Source organism: Aquarana catesbeiana, linkage group LG01, assembly GCF_042186555.1.
Source record: "Aquarana catesbeiana isolate 2022-GZ linkage group LG01, ASM4218655v1, whole genome shotgun sequence".
Lineage (NCBI taxonomy): Eukaryota > Metazoa > Chordata > Amphibia > Anura > Ranidae > Aquarana > Aquarana catesbeiana.
Window position 1 is genome coordinate 84,718,851 of NC_133324.1, and position 16,675 is coordinate 84,735,525.

General features: G+C 44.8%; 1 protein-coding gene across 2 annotated transcripts in view; it reads left to right on the forward strand.

Moving 5' to 3' along the window:
- Positions 1 to 16,675, forward strand: part of IL7R (interleukin 7 receptor) — an 82,786-nt gene that overhangs the window by 10,833 nt on the left and 55,278 nt on the right. For both annotated transcript variants that reach the window (XM_073621109.1, XM_073621116.1), the window contains exon 2: positions 1,332 to 1,473. In XM_073621109.1, coding sequence (XP_073477210.1) covers positions 1,332 to 1,473 — 142 coding nt within the window. The remainder of the gene's footprint in view (positions 1 to 1,331; positions 1,474 to 16,675) is intronic.

The following is a 16,675-nucleotide window of genomic DNA, read 5'->3' on the forward strand; positions in this document are numbered from 1 at the left end:
AGTATGAGAGAGTGAGAGCGATAACACCAAATTTAACACACCTGCTCCCCATTCATACCTGAGACCTTGTAACACTAATAAGTCACATGACACCGGGGAGGGAAAATGGCTAATTGGGCTCAATTTGGACATTTTTACTTAGGGGTGTACTCACTTTTGTAGCCGGCAGTTTAGACATTAATGGCTGTGTGTTGAGTGATTTTGAGGGGACAGCAAATTTACACTGTTATACAAGCTGAACACTCACTACTTTACATTGTAGTAAAGTGTAATTTCTTCAGTGTTGTCACATGAAAAGATATAATAAAATATTTACAAAAATGTGAGGGGTGTACTCACTTTTGTGAGATACTGTATGTCCCTCTCCAGCCACCTACAGGACACACCTCCCTAGATATTGGCTGTAGCATAATAAATATTCGGGCTGCTTATCTGAATCTTCCTGTGCTCTAGAAACCTCTAGAATGCAGGGCAAAGCAATCAAACCTGCAAATTTTGAGATCCAGAAGAGCCCAAAGAAATCAATAGCTGCTTCACTGATTACAGAGGAGCCAAAAAGAACTACATTTCTCTAACACCCTAGCAACCTATCTAGGGGGGCGCTAAAAGTATTTGTTTGCATGTGTTGATATGATTTACAACCTCAATTTGTGAAAAACATTTTTTGGAGGTGATCAACACAGCTGGGGAATAGAGGATCACCAATCTATTATGAGTTTAGATGGTATAAATTACAGGGCCATTAAAGCGGAACTTAATTCTCTCAATCAACATTGACTATTCTTATTCCTTTTGCTGCTAGCATTAGTAAATAGATCGAAAAGTATAACCCCTTCGTGTCTAAAGGTAAAACAAATCCAAATGCCTAAGCACGATTTTGAAACTTTGACATGTGTTTGTAAAACCGCACATATCATCACAACTACTTTGTGTATCCAGGTGGATTATACCTTGTTTATTTTAGACAAATTTTTATTAATGCTCCTTCCCAGAGATTGACCAGGTCTGCATAAATATTCTGCAGCTGATTAAACTTGCCCAGCCCACTATCTTCCAGAACCTTTCCAGGCAGACAGGAGGAAGCAGTCAACCCCACAACCAGTGAAACACAGTACAGACCAAAACAATCACATGCAACTCAACTGATTACATTGACCAGTAACTACATTTACCTAACCTAACACCCATCTAGGAGGGTGCTATATGTGTATTCATGAAAAAGTCAATAAATGTATTTTGAAATCCAAACGAAATAAATAAATACATTCAGCTTCATCTTACTTCAGAACTATGCTTCTAATGATGACAAAAATGTGTTCATTTCCTTTAAGATGATGACGACCTTGAACGTGAAATGAAGACTTCTGGGAACTTTGAGTGCTTTTCCAAGCTACGTTTGCATGAAACAACATTTACTTGCATTGTTACGGAAAGGCCTTATGGGACCACAGACATCACCTACTTCAACATATGGTAATTAATATTAAATCTTTGTATAATAATATAAGGTCAAACAAACAGGACACAATAAAGTCCATCTAAAGTAGCAAGAGGATACAACCTCTGTCAGGATTCTATTAGCTGTATCTCCATTGGTGTCATTGTAACAAGAATAGGGGGAAAATGCTTGTTCTGGTGAAAGCTCCTGTTTTGTCCTTAGATCTATTTTAGTTTAGATAGTTTTAGATAATTTAAAAAAAGAGCTCCAGTCCCCCCCCCAAAAAATGTTTTAAAGTCGACAGCTACAAATACTGTAGCCGCTGACTTTTAATATAAGGGCACTTACCTGAATCTGGTTTCAGCAATGTCCTCACCCAGCCGAGCCAATTGTTCTATCAGCTTCGGGTGCAGGCGCTGGCATATTCAGCAAGGGAAACTGGCAGTGAAACCTTGCAGCTTCACAGACAGCTTCCAACTGCGAATTCAGAATGTGCGCTGTTCTTTCTGGTTCGTCCCACAGTCTTCTGGGACCTGTGATGTGTCCCAGAAGGCTGCAGGGGAAGGAGGGGGCTGAACTTCCTCTCAGATCACTGCGCGATCTGACTGGAAGTGCGGGAGAGGGTACCTGTCAAAATCAGGTACCCCATCTCCCACAAATACACTTTGTACCACATGTTAAAGAGGAGGGGGGGAGGAAGAGCAGAACTCTTTTGGCAGAAGTTGTACTTTAAGCTACAAGTAACCCTGGGTCAGATGTAACATTGGTGGGCTCAGTATTATGGATCTGAAAGGCTTCCTAAAGTTCTGGCAGGATAAACAGGTATATTTTGCATACATTAAACTCATACCAAAACATGCACTATATTACCAAAAGTATTGGGATGCCTGCCTTTACACGCACATGAACTTTAATGGCATCCTAGTCTTTTTTTTTTTTTTTTTTTTTAAAGGTTTTTATTTGCCAAGTGTACATACACATCAGGAAAAACTAAAAGCAGGGTACAGTCATAAGTGTGTAAAACAGCATATCATTCGCTTAAACAAGTCTTGATGATCTCTATAACTGAATACAGTATATTCTTCAGTAAAAATAGCCTTTTCTATTTTGTATTGGTAATTGTGATATATATATATATATAAGTCATATCTTATTCTTGTAAAGAGAAGAGAAGAAAAGAAAACCCAAAACATCACTAAATGAAAAAACAAAAATTAAGCAAAGTCGGAGGCGAACTCCTCCATAAACTCTCGTGCTCCGTGCTGTTATTCAACAGCGGTCCACCTATCTCTAGTTTTCTTTTCTTTTGGGTGTTCTTTGCCTATGAGTACACTATAATAGGTGGATATCAATTTAGTGTAATCAGGGGCGGCAAGTTTTCCTAGAGGAGTGTTTTCAAGGGATACTGGTTCAGTCCCAAACTGAGTATGAGCTACATGCTTCAGTCTGGTAAACGAATGCTCAGGAATCCAGAATGTCCAGTCCCATCTTCAGTTGTGTGAACGATTTAAGTTCACCTTTATCGTATAATTGGTGGAGGTACGTAAGTCCAAATTTAGCCCATCTATAGCCATCTTCTAGGTGGAAAAATTCCTTCAGACAGGGATTGAACCAGAGCGGGCCATTGGGTGATAAGTGGAGAGGGCCGTCTGCTATATGTTTTAAACAGATCCCCAGGATCCGCTTAGCAGATCTGAGCATCGTCCTGCCTCCCGCCATAGGCACTTCTCCCCGAAGGAAAAAGTTTAATAAAGCTTTTTAGGAAGTTACCACCGCCGCTTCAACCGCAGTTGCAGCATTATTCAATTGTGGAAACATTCGCCAGTGTATATGCACCAGCTGCGATGCCAGGTAGTAGAGGCGAAGGTCGAGTAACACCAAACCCCCTCTTCCCACCGGTAACTGTAAGAGCTCCAAGGAGACCCTAGCCGTCTTGGTGCACCACAGAAAGGAGGTCAGCAAGGAATTAATGTATCAAATTTTTGGGGAGGAATATAGATCGGGGCATTGGTGAGCACATATAAAAATTTAGGCAAGAAAATAATTTTAAATAGATTAGCTCTACCTAGCAGTGTAAGTGGCAGGTCTTTCCATTTCTGCACTCTGTCACTGAAAGATCTAATTATGGGCCATAAATTCACATCTGCGAATGAGTCTACTGGCATTTGGACATTTATTCCCAAGTACTTGAATTGGGATGTAACAGCTAGGGGACACTGAGTGGAGAGTATTAAATTTGGCTGAGGGTCTAGAGGAAATAGTGTTGACTTGGACCAGTTGATTCTAAAGCCAGAGAAATCTCCAAATTTTTGTATTATTGAGAATGCAGCAGATAAGGATGTATCTGGGTCTCCCAAGTACAGGAGCATGTCATTCGCATATAATGATACACGTTCCTCCAGACCCCTGGCCAACAACCCATCAATGGTGTCATGAGTTCTAATTTTAGTCACTAGTGGCTCAATAGCCAGAGCAAACAGAAGAGGAGACAGAAGTGTTCGCTATAAGCCCATTTACTCTAATACTCGCTTTGGGATCCTTATACAGTAGTTTAACCCAGGAGACAAATTTGGGCCCAAAGGCCAACCTAACAAGAAGGGAGAAAAGGTAATCCCATTCCACCGAATGCTTTTTTAGTGTCTAGTGATGCTATCACTCTATTGCCCGTATTAATATGCTGAATCTGTAAATTAACATATAGTCTTCTAAGGCTCATTTGGGTACTGCGACCCGGTATGAATCCCATCTGATCAGAGTTAATTAATTGGAGAATTACCAATTGCAACCTATTGGCCAAAATTTTGGCCAATATTTTGACATCGGAGTTGATCAGAGATATCGGTCTATATGACTCACATTGTTGCGGATCTTTCCCCGGTTTAGGTATCCCCACAATCAGGGCCTCATGCATAGATTTAGGGCGTATACCCTCTTTTTCTGCCGCTTTAAAAACCTTTTGTAGATGTGGTGCCAAGTTCTCCTTATGTAACTGATACCAGTCGGCCAGAAAACCGTCAAGTCCAGACGACTTACCGGGTTTGAAAGAGGAAATGGCACCACATATTTCTTCCAGTATTATGGAATGTTCCAGGGTATAACTATCGAGCTTAATGAAGGCAAAATCAGACCCTCCAAATAGGAAGATAGTTCCTGATCTGTATGCCGGGTCTGTGACTGGTATAGGGTCTCATAGAACTCTAGAAACGTGTTCAGAATTCCCTGAGAGTCCCTCATCACATCTCCTCTTGGGTGTCTAAGTTGTATCACAGAAATCGGGGCATATAGAGGTTTTGTTAAAAAGGCTAACAAGCTCGATACTCAGGCAAACTTATGTCCCCATTCGTACCGCTGCTCCCCCTCTTGAATAACCCTATGTTCCCACCGGGCCTAGAACAACCCTATATTTTTTCGTGGTGGCCTGCACATGGGTTCTCCCTGGTTCGTCACTTTCTTCGTACCCGCGCCTTCCCTGCGTGGTCCTCGTTTCAAGAGACCCATGATGCTCCACCTGCTGAACTTTTCCGCTACATCCAACTGCGACACTGGATAACTTCCCTCCGGCGCCTAGGCTCCTTCCCATATCAAATGACTGCCTTTGAGCAATTCTGCCAACAATGCCCGGGTGCTCGCGGCACCATTTCCATGATATACTCCTTACTAACTGCTGGCAACACTTCCACTACCCTTTCCTATGTGCTTAAATGGGAACGCGATTTATCCCCCATAGATCTAGCAGATTGGAGTAAAGCCTGGTCCAGTATAGCAAAATGCTCATTTAACACTGCCACGTTGGAGGCGGCCTATAAGGTCCTCCTGCGCTGGTACTGGGTCCCAGCCCGCATCGCCAAATCAAACCCATCTTGCAATGATAGATGCTTCCGAGGTTGTGGTCAAAGAGGAGATGAACTGCACACATGGTGGTCTTGCCCTCGTCTTGTAGGCTTCTGGTCAAGGGTCTTTGGTCTACTTTCCTCCCTATTTCATGTCCACTTCCGCAAAGACCCCAAATTTGCATTACTTCATTGCCCGCTCCCGGGCCTTTTCTCTCATCAACAGAAACTAGCTACATACTTATTTATCGCCGCCAAACGAACAATAGCGAGGGCTTGGAAAAAACCCTCTGTCTCATTCGCAGAGGTGAAGACTTCATTGACGACCCTCATGATTCACGAGAAAATGTCCAGCATCCTTCACGACTCCCATGCAAAATTTATTAAGGTATGGGCCCCGTGGTGGTCCTACACACTCCCCAACCTAAATCCAACTAGCCTAGGTTTGTAAATTCATTTTGAACTAACCTCCAGCCTGGGGGACCCCCTTCCCTCCTCCTCCCATTTCCTCTCTTCCTGGGCCCTTCGCCCGACGTTCTACCCTACACTTACCCAGCCCCCCTCCCCCCCGTAATAGTATATGTGTTCTTCCCTTCTTCTCTTTCCCCCTTCTTTCCCCCTTCTCTTTTCTCCTTTTTTTTTTTTTTTTCCTCTCCTCGTGTTTGTCTGTCACCTCTTCCCTGATTTGCAGACAACTCTGCTCACCCTTGTCTGCCTCAGCCCCTGGGCCCCATGGCCTGGACAGAGCGCACTGACCTCCGGCCCTGACTGGTAGGTCAACGTCAGTTGATATAATACACCCTTAAAATTTGTTTCATTATGTACCGTTATGTAAACCTCTTCTTTATGTTTTTGTACATATCCCCTGCGTGGGAATTCGTTATCTCAGGTTTTTCCCTTCTTTTTTTTTCAATAAAAACATTGTACCAGAAAAAGGCTAACAAGCACCCACTTTTATCGCCAAATTCAAAAATGGTTCTGGTCTGGAGTAAGTGTTTTTTTGTTGTTTGTTCTGTCAGAAGTAACCTGTACTGCCTCGTCTGGTCTTGCCATGTTTGGTATGTATTAGGGGACGGGTCATGGATATACCTCTGCTCCGCATCGGTAACATTGAGTTCTGTGTTTCTTATGTCAAAATTTAAAGCTCTTGAGAAATATCTTGTTTCTTTAGTGAACACCTCCCTCATGATCGCCTTAAAAGCCTCCCATTGGTTGTGCACTGGAGTATCTGCACTATTTTCCCTCCAATAATGATCAATAGCAGTTTTGCATTTCAGGGTAATGAGTTCCTCCTGTAACCAATGTACATTCATACACCAGTGTTTCCTCCCTTGGGGAGCATTCAGGTCTATATTGGACAGTGTCTTATGGGTCTCCGAGTGGCAGGAGTATTCTCTGACTCCAGGGTTCATGTCTGTCAAGAGTCACATCCGACACTGCATTGAAGTCTCCTAGCAACAGTAGTGGTCCTTGTGCTATCAGCACAGCCTCCGTTAAAATACCCTCCAACACCTGGAAAGAGAACGGGGGGATATATATACCAATGTTAAGCATATATTAAACATCTGACATACTAGCAGGGCTTTTTTTCAGCTGGAACGCGGGGGAACGCAGTTCTGGCACCTCCAGCACTGAATGTATGTAATAGCATGGGGTGTGGGGTGTGCTGGAGGGTCTATTGATGTTGGCTGCTGGGGGATCTATTGTCACTGGTGGGGATCTGATTTTGTGTGAGGGTCTATTGTTGCTGATGAGGAATCTGTTGTTGCTGGGGGGTCTTATGTTGCTGGAAGGGATCTACTGTTGAGGGAGAGGTCTATTTTTACTGGCTGCTGGAGGATCTATTGATGCTGGCTGCTGGGAGATCTGTTTTTGCTGCTGGGGGGGGGGTCTAATGTTGCTTAAGTTGATATTTTGTTACTGGGCGTGATATATTGTAGTGGGTTGTTCACTGTTCTTGTGGTGGAGTCCATTGTTGCTGGGGGGAGTCTATTGTTGTGTGGGGATCTATTGCTGGGATTCTGTTGTTGCTGACTGCAGGGGATCTATTTTACTTGTTTTCTTTTTATCATCAACATGTTTCATAAAAATGATTTAGCACCACAAAACGATACTTGGTTCTATATTCTCTAAAAGGGGCAGTACTGGTAGGTGGGTAGGGGGTGGAACCAAGGGACGGTGGTCAGAGGTGGGTAGTGACTCAGACGTGGGGAGTTCCTGCACCCATTCTCCAAGAAAAAAAGCCCTGCATACTAGTATAGCATATCTACCATTGGGGTCCAGCTTGACCTGTAAAATATGTGCTGCAGCCTTTTTAGTAACCAGAATGGCTACTAATACCCTCTTGAGTACGTGGCATCACTTTGGACCCCTGTAAATGCGTTTCCTGTAGCAAGATAATATGGGGCTTATACCTCTTAATAAAGTCAAATATAAGTGATCTCTTTACCTTTGAGTTCATGCCTCATACATTCCAGGACAGCAGGCGTATCTTATCAGAAATTTTTGGGTGTCAAAGGTCTTTAGAAGTAAAATAGTAGCTGTATATCAGTTTGCAGAGTCCCTTGAAGGAGCTAGGTAGCGTCCAGTACTATAGCAAACACTTCCTTTTTGCTCACTCAGGGATATGAGGATATATCAAAAGTGCAGCTCAAAAACAAAAACAAAAACGGGAAAAAACGTATCAAGAAATGAGAGAAGTATAGTCCAACTAGGAACCAAAAGAAGTCCAGATAAAAAAACTTTTTTATCTTTTTCCTGCTAGTCTATTGGGGTTGCAGGAACGTTTCATTCAACTTGTAGATCTGCGCGGGACATCACGCAGGAGGAACGTAGTGTTAGGAAATAAACATATAGCTACACCACTAATTAACAGGAGAGTGGGTGTAGGCCGTGTGTCACAGATGCATAGCAGAAGAGGCCTAGGACACTTAACGGTGTGCAGCAGGGCTAGAGCGCTCCCTAGCATCCAGCCAGTGCGATGCATCTAGGGGAGTGTTGAAGAAGTAAACTTTGCCCCTGTCTACCACTCTCAACTTTGCAGGGTAAAGCATTATTATTATTATTATACAGGATTTATATAGCGCCAACAGTTTACATAGTGCTTTACAATTTGAGGGTAGACAGTACAAATACAATACACTTTAATACAGTAGGAATCAGAGGGCCCTGCTCCTTATGGGGCGTACACATGGTCGGACTTTTCGGCTACAAAAGTCCGACAGCCTGTCCGATAGACTTTCGGCAGACTTTCATCTGACTTTTGGCAGACTTTCTAACGACCGGACTTGCCTACACACGATCACACCAAAGTCCGATGGATTCGTACGTGATGACGTACACTGGACTAAAATAAGGCAGTTGATAGCCAGTAGCCAATAGCTGCCCTAGCGTCAGTTTTTGTCCGTCGGACTAGCATACAAACGAGCGGATTTCTGGGTTCGGCGGAGTTACGACAAGATTTGAAGCAAGTACCAAATCTAAAGTCCGTCAGATTTGCGACTGGAAATGTCCGCTGAAAGTCCGGGGAAGTCCACACACGATCAGATTGTCCGCCGGATTTGGTCTGTCGGCGTCCGTCGGACTTTTGTAGCCGAAAAGTCTGACCGTGTGTACGCCCCATTAGAGCTTACAATCTAAGAGGGAAGGTCAAGAGATATAAGAGGTAATAACTGTGGGCGATGTGCTGATTGAGAAGATAAATAGCATACTGTATGCCAATTGTAACTCCCGGAGCCTTTTCTTTACGTGGACAAAACTGGCCCTTTGCCTCTGTGTTGCTGCAGAGAAGTCAGGATATATAGAAATGCAGTTACCATTATATTGTAGGTCTCCCATGGATCGTGCTGCATGGAGGATACTTTCACAATCTCTAAAATGTAGGATACGTGCAATAATCAGGCGTAGGTGTGATCCAGGCGGGGGGGTTTAGATGGGATCCTATGCACCCTTTCAATAGCAAATAAGCGTGAGAAAGTGGTATCTGCCATATTGTCTTTAAGCCAGAGTTCCAAGAAGTCTTCGGACTGTTTTCCCTCTGCCTTTTCATGAAATCCCACAAAGCGAACATTGTTCCTTCTTTGACGCTCCTCCATATCTCCTAATTTGTCAGTGTGGGCAATAACCTCCCTTTGAATATTTTGCACCGTGCTGTCTAAGGGGCGAACTACATCTTCCAGATCGCTGATTCTTTGGTCAGCTTTTGTGGCCCTTTCTCTAATATTCTGCACATCTTGCTTCAAGAAAGACATTTCAGCCCTCATGCCATCTATATGCTCAGCCAGGGTGGTTTGGCAGGTGTGTATGGCTTCCATAATTTGTTTTAGGGAGGGCTTTCCTTCCCCCTCTGCCAGCGCCATATCACCCAGGTCTTTTTGGGACAACCTGTCCAGGGAGAAGCCTCTCCTCAGCCCCCTAGCTCTGCGAGGCAGCAGGCTTACCTTGCTGGGGTCAGTGTGTGAGCGATCAGCCCCGTTCTGCTGTGTGCTGCTGGGGCCCTGGGCTGTCTCCTCGTGGTCGCCGCCATCTTGGGATCCCTATGCAAAACTGGACAAACGTTCCACAGTGGATTCCATGGGTGCCAGCCCGTATTTCACCATATCCAGCAGCTCTGCCAACTCTAGGGAGTGTTAGGGTGCCGGCAGGGGGGGTACAGCCGTCACAACTGTAAGGGGCCCGCCCAGGCCAGAAGAAGGCAGGACAGGTAAAGGGAAGCCGTGCTGTGCAGTACAGAAACGATCTCGGCTGATTCTGCTCTCTGTGGCTTTGAGCTCAGACATCGAGCTCTTTACTGCCACCTCTGGCTACTATGTGCATGTGCACCCCTCGTGTGATCTGTACTGTGCTTCTCAGCAACATGTCAGCTTTGTGAAAACGGGCTGGGACTAGGTAGGAAGACCTTCTTTACAAGTAGGGGCTGTGAAGGAAAGGGAGGGGGCTGTTTGTGTACAGGGAGGGGCCAGAGCCTTGTGTGTTTACAGGTTTGTGTATGTGAGGGGCTGGCATATATACAGGTTTGTGTATGTGAGGGGCTGGCATATATACAGGTGTGTGGGGGGGGCTGGCATATATACAGGTGTGTGTGTGGGGGGGCTGACATGTATACAGGTGTGTGTGGGGGGGCTGACATTTATACAGGTGTGCGTGGGGGGGGCTGACATATATACAGGTGTGTGGGGGGGCTGACATATATACAGGTGTGGGGGGGGCTGGCATATATACAGGTGTGTGTGGGGGGGGCTGACATATATACAGGTGTGTGTGGGGGGGCTGATATGTATACAGGTGTGTGTGGGGGGCTGACATATATACAGGTGTGTGTGGGGGGCTGACATATATACAGGTGTGTGTGGGGGGCTGACATATATACAGGTGTGTGTGGGGGGCTGACATATATACAGGTGTGTGTGGGGGGCTGACATATATACAGGTGTGTGGATTGCGGGGAGGTGAGTGCGTACAGGTGAGGTGGCCAGCGTGCGGATTCAGTAGGATGGCCCGTGGGCAAGCCCTGGGGAATGTTGGTGGTCAGGCTCGGGGGGGGGGGGGGGGGGGCAGACCTAAAGCTGTGTAAGGGACACACCCAAAAATTTCTGGCTGCCCTTGGTGCCGGTGTGGTCGAGGATCTGTCTCTGACACTCAGGATGTCAGCAGGAGAGCTCGTCCCGGCCGGAGCTCCTTCACAGCGCTGTTCACATGTCGGCCACTGGCTCCGCCCCCCAATGGCATTCCAGTCTTAGTCTGAAGGGTTCAATGTTGAGTTGGCCCACCCTTTGCAGCTGTAACAACTTCAACTCTTCTGGGAAGGGTGTCCACAAGGTTTGGGAGTGTGTCTATGGGAATGTTTGACCATTTTTCCAGAAGCACATTTGTTAGGTCAGGCACTAATGTTGGATGAGAAGGCCTGGCCTTGTTTGGTGCACTGGTCCAAATCATTTGGTGGAGGGGGGATTATGGTGTGGAGTTGTTTTTCAGGGGTTGGGCTTGGCCCCTTAGTTCCAATGAAAGGAACTCTTAAGGCGTCAGCATATCAAGACATTTTGGACAATTTCATGCTCCCAACTTTGTGGGAACAGTTTGGGGATGGCCCCTTCCTGTTCCAACACGACTGCGCACCAGTGTACAAAGCAAGGTCCATAAAGACATGGATGAGTGAGTTTGGGGTGAAGAAACTTGACTGGCCTGCACAGAGTCCTGACCTCAACCCGATAGAACACCTTTGGGATGAATTCGAATGGAGACTGCGAGCCAGGCATTCTCGTCAACATCAGTGCCTGACCTCACAAATGTGCTTCTGGAAAAATGGTCAAACATTCCCATAGACACACTCCTAAACCTTGTGGACAGCCTTCCCAGAAGAGTTGAAGCTGTTATAGCTGCAAAGGGTGGGCCAACTCAATATTGAACCCTATGGACGAAGACGAAGACTGGGATGCCATTAAAGTTCATGTGCATGTAAAGGCAGGCGTCCCAATACTTTTACTAATATAGTGTATTTAACCACTAGACATCTGCGCTATGGCCGAATGACGGCCACAGCGCGGACCTGCATTCCCGGGAGGCCGTCATATGACGGCCTCCCTTGTGCACGCTCGCTGTGATCACCGAGTCACTGAGACTCGGCTGATCACCGATCCGAGTAAGGGGCCGGTCTCGGCCCCTTACCATGTGATCAGCTGTCAGCCAATGACAGCTGATCACATGATGTAAACAGGAAGATCGGTAATCCTTTTTATTTTTTACTCGCGCTGACAGCGCGAGTAGAGGAAAAAGCCGATCACCGGCTCAGATGTCAGGGACATCGGTCCCGAAGTGGAAGCACAACACATTCCTCATCAGTGCCACCTAAAAGTGCCACCTAACAGTGCCCACAGTGCCACCTAACAGTGCCCACAGTGCCACCTAACAGTGCCCACAAGTGCCACCTATCAATGCCAACAAGTGCCACCTATCAATGCCCACAAGTGCCACCTACCAATCCCCACCTGTAGTGCCAATCAGTGCCACCTGCCAGTGCTGCCCATCACTGCCACCCATCAGTGCCCATCACTGCCACCCATCAGTGCCCATCACTGCCACCTATCAGTGCCCATCACTGCCGCCTCATCAACGTACATCAATGAAGGAGAAAAATTACCCGTTTTAAATTTTTTATAACAAAATATAAAAAAATAAATTTTTTTTTTTTTTAAAAATTCAGGTTTTTACATTTTTTTTACAAAAAGTAAAAACCGCAGAGGTGATCAAATACCACCAAAAGAAAGCTCTATTTGTGGGGAAAAAATGATAAAATTTTTATTTGGGTACAGTGTTGTATGACCGCGCAATTATCATTCAAAATGCGTTAGCGCTGAAAGCTAAAAATTGGTCTGGATAGGAGGGGGGTTTAAGTGCCCTGTAAGCAAGTGTTTAAAGAGTCACTTTGCTTGATTTGTAAAAAATACTGTAGCTGCTGACTTTGAGGAAACAGACTTCTACCAGCCTGTGGGTACTTTGAAGATGATTCTTTGCTGGGCTTCAGCTCTCCATTGCCATCATCCTGGATTAGGGTGACCACATTTCCAAACTGCCATTCAGGGACATCCCCCCCTCCACTTCCAAAAAATAAGCTTGTGCTGTAACGAATCACAGCACAGTGATTAGACACAAGAGGCGGGATTTATAATTTCTCCAATCACAAGCAGGGGGCGGGGATTGTGCTCCTCCAGACATTCCCGGCCAGGACAAGTACTGTCAGTGAGTAAAGCGGTCATGTGGCGTCCTTTTTTGGGGGCATCAGATTGGCCCGGGGGGTGTCTGTGTCAGTTTAATTCTGGGACACTGTATTATCCTGGAATGAATGTACCCGGGACAGACCTGCAAAATTCGGGACTGTCCCGGGCAATCCTATCCTGGATATGGTTGTTGGCTGTGACCTCCTGAAGCCTCACACCTGACTCCCCACTGCAGATGCTTGAGGAGTACAACAGCGATGTGGGACTAGTCCTGCAGCATCTTGGGACATTTGACGTATCTCAGAAGGTTGCGGGAGGGGGGAAAGGGGATTGGGCCAAGCTTTATGTAATGCTCACCTAGGTGAAAACTGTGAGGGTCCGCTCTAAATTAGAACTGAAAGGCAGAATTTTTTGGGGGGATAGAGTAAGGAAGGGTTATAACTCCTGTCGGCTTCCCAGTTTGTCCCATAGCCAAAAAAGAGAGAATCCCTGGTTGTCAACAGAACTAGTGGCTCCAATTGGAGAATTTCCCTTCTATTCATGTTCTGATGACAACCCAAAATGTAGGAATTTCTTTCACTTTCACTCTTGGTGATTGCAGTAAACAGGACAAATAGAGAGTATGTATCCAATAGAAGATTTCTTTTCTCTTCCTGTTCTGGTGCTGACAACCTAAAATTTGGAATATATTTTGGCTGTTAGTTATCCTTGAACAGACTAAAAAGGAGCAAATGAGAGAAGTTCACTGTTATGCCCCGTACACACGGTCGGACATTGATCGGACATTCCGACAACAAAATCCTAGGATTTTTTCCGACGGATGTTGGCTCAAACTTGTCTTGCATACACACGGTCACACAAAGTTGTCGGAAAATCCGATCGTTCTGAACGCGGTGACGTGAAACACGTACGTCGGAACTATGAACGGGGCAGTAGCCAATAGCTTTCGTCTCTTAATTTATTCTGAGCATGTGTGGCACTTTGTGCGTCGGATTTGTGTACACACGATCGGAATTTCCGACAACGGATTTTGTTGTCGGAAAATTTTATAGCAAGCTCTTAAACTTTGTGTGTCGGAAATTCCGATGGAAAATGTGAGATGGAGCCCACACACGGTCCGAATTTTCGACAACAAGGTCCTATCACACGTTTTTCGTCGGAAAATCTGACCGTGTGTACGGGGCATAAGGGTTTTCAAAAGGTTTATGTTGATATACACTTGTGTGATGACACCCCCATACAGGACAAATCATTGAGCACCATGCTGTTGTTTTCATCCACCCACCACCCACAAAACAACTAGTGACACATGAACAGAGACAACGCTTCAATGATTAATATCATGAACCGTGACCACATTCATTTAGACCAAAGTGCTGCCCACAATGAGCCTTCAGTCAATTACTGTGATCCACCACAAGAAAGTGAAAAATACCAGACAAGTATAATGTCAGTCCTAATAGAGACATAAATATACATCATTTTACAAGAAATGCACCCAATACATCACACCACATGTTGATTGTAGCTCACGATCTAAATGCAAAAAGTCTAATCAATGAAACATTAACAGAAGCAATGCAATAAGAGGAAATATGAAATCTTTTCAATCATTTTTTTAGACACATTTTTTTAAATAAATTAATATTTTTGTTAAATATTAGAATTTTTTTTTAATATATTCCTTTTATCATTTGAAATTACATATGTAAGCCTTCAACTTTTTAAGATTAGAAAGATGGAAACCTTTTATTGTAAAATACATACATAAAGGACTAACCCCTGCCAAGCCTCCAGTTATGTGGACTATGAAGAACTAAGGGCAAAACCTTTTTTTTTTTTTTTTTTTTTTTGGTTTCAGATAGAGAGGGTTAAAACCCCTGTCAGGATTTTATTTTTTATTTTTTGCCACCTGTATCCCATTGGGTAGGTTTCTCTCTACTTCCTGGCCCATAGCCAAAACAGAAAGTGAGAGGAAAACCATCCAAAGTAATGGAATCCCTGGTTGTCACCATAACGAGTGTCCCCATTGGATAATTTCCCCTCTATTCCTGTTCTGGTGACAACCCCAAATTTGGGAATTTCTTTCACTTTTGGTGATAGCGGAAAACAGAACAAATTAAGAGGATGAATCACCCCAATGGGGGCACAGACAGCAATAAAAACTGACATGGGTTCTAATCGCTCTCCACTCTATCCAAAAATAAAACTTTTTTTTTTTAAAGTTTGCCTTTAGGCCCCTTTCACAAGGGAGGACCGATCGGGTCAACCTATCAGTTTTTTAGTCAGACCCAATTGGACCATCCATTGTCCTCTATGGAGTGGTGGATGTCAATGGGCATGTGTCCGTTGTGAACAGCAATGTTTAAGTCTGACCACAGATTTTTCATTGGATTGAGGTCTGAGCTTTAAGGTAGGCCATTCCAACACATTTACATGTTTCCCCTTAAACCACTCAAGTGTTGCTTTAGCAGTGTGTTTGGGGTCATTGTTCTGCTGGAAGGTGAACCTCCGTCCTAGCCTCAAATCACACACAGAGTGGTACAGGTTTTGCTCAAGAATATCCCTGTATTTAGTATCATCCATGTTCTTTGGGTGATGTGATGTGTTGGGTTTGCACCAGACATAGTGTTTTCTTTGATGGCCAAAAACTAAAATTTTAGTCTCATCAGACCAGAGCACCTTCCTCCATACATTTTGGGAGTCTCCCACATGCCTTTTCGCAAACTCAAAACATGCCATTTTATTTTTTGCTGAAAGTAATGGCTTTCTTCTGGCCACTCTGCCATAAAGCCCAACTCTATTGCCCCGTACACACGGTCGGATTTTCCGACGGAAAATGTGTGATAGGACCTTGTTGTCGGAAATTCCGACCGTGTGTGGGCTCCATCACACATTTTCCATCGGATTTTCTGACACACAAAGTTTGAGAGCAGGATATAAAATCCGTTGTCGGAAATTCCAATCGTGTGTACACAAATCCGACGGACAAAGTGCCACGCATGCTCAGAATAAATAAAGAGATGAAAGCTATTGGCCACTGCCCCATTTATAGTCCCGATGTACATGTTTTACATCACCGCGTTCAGAATGATCGGATTTTCCGACAACTTTGTGTGACCGTGTGTATGCAAGACAAGTTTGAGCCAACATCCGTCGGAAAAAATCCTAGGATTTTGTTGTCGGAATGTCCGAACAAAGTCCGACCGTGTGTACGGGGCATATGGAGCGTACGGCTTATTGTCGTCCTATGTACAGATACTCCAGTCTCTGCTGTGGAACTCTGCAGCTCCTCCAGGGTTACCTTAGGTCTCTGTGCTGCCTCTCTGATTAATGCCCTCCTTGCCCGATCTGTGAGTTTTGGTGTGCGGCCGTGTCTTGGCAGGTTTGCTGTTGTGCCATGTTCTTTCTATTTGGTTATGATAGATTTGATGGCGGTCAAAGATTTGGATATTTTTTTATAACCTAACCCTGACTTGTACCTCTCAACAACATTGTCCCTTACTTGTTTGGAGAGTTCCTTGGTCTTCATGGCAGTGTTTGGTTAGTGGGGCCTCTTGCTTAGGTGTTGCAGCCTCTGGGACCTTTCAAAAAGGTGTGTATATGTAATGACAGGTCATGTGACACTTAGATTGGACACAGATGGACATCATTTCACTAATTATGTGACGTCTGAAGGTAATTGGCTGCACCAG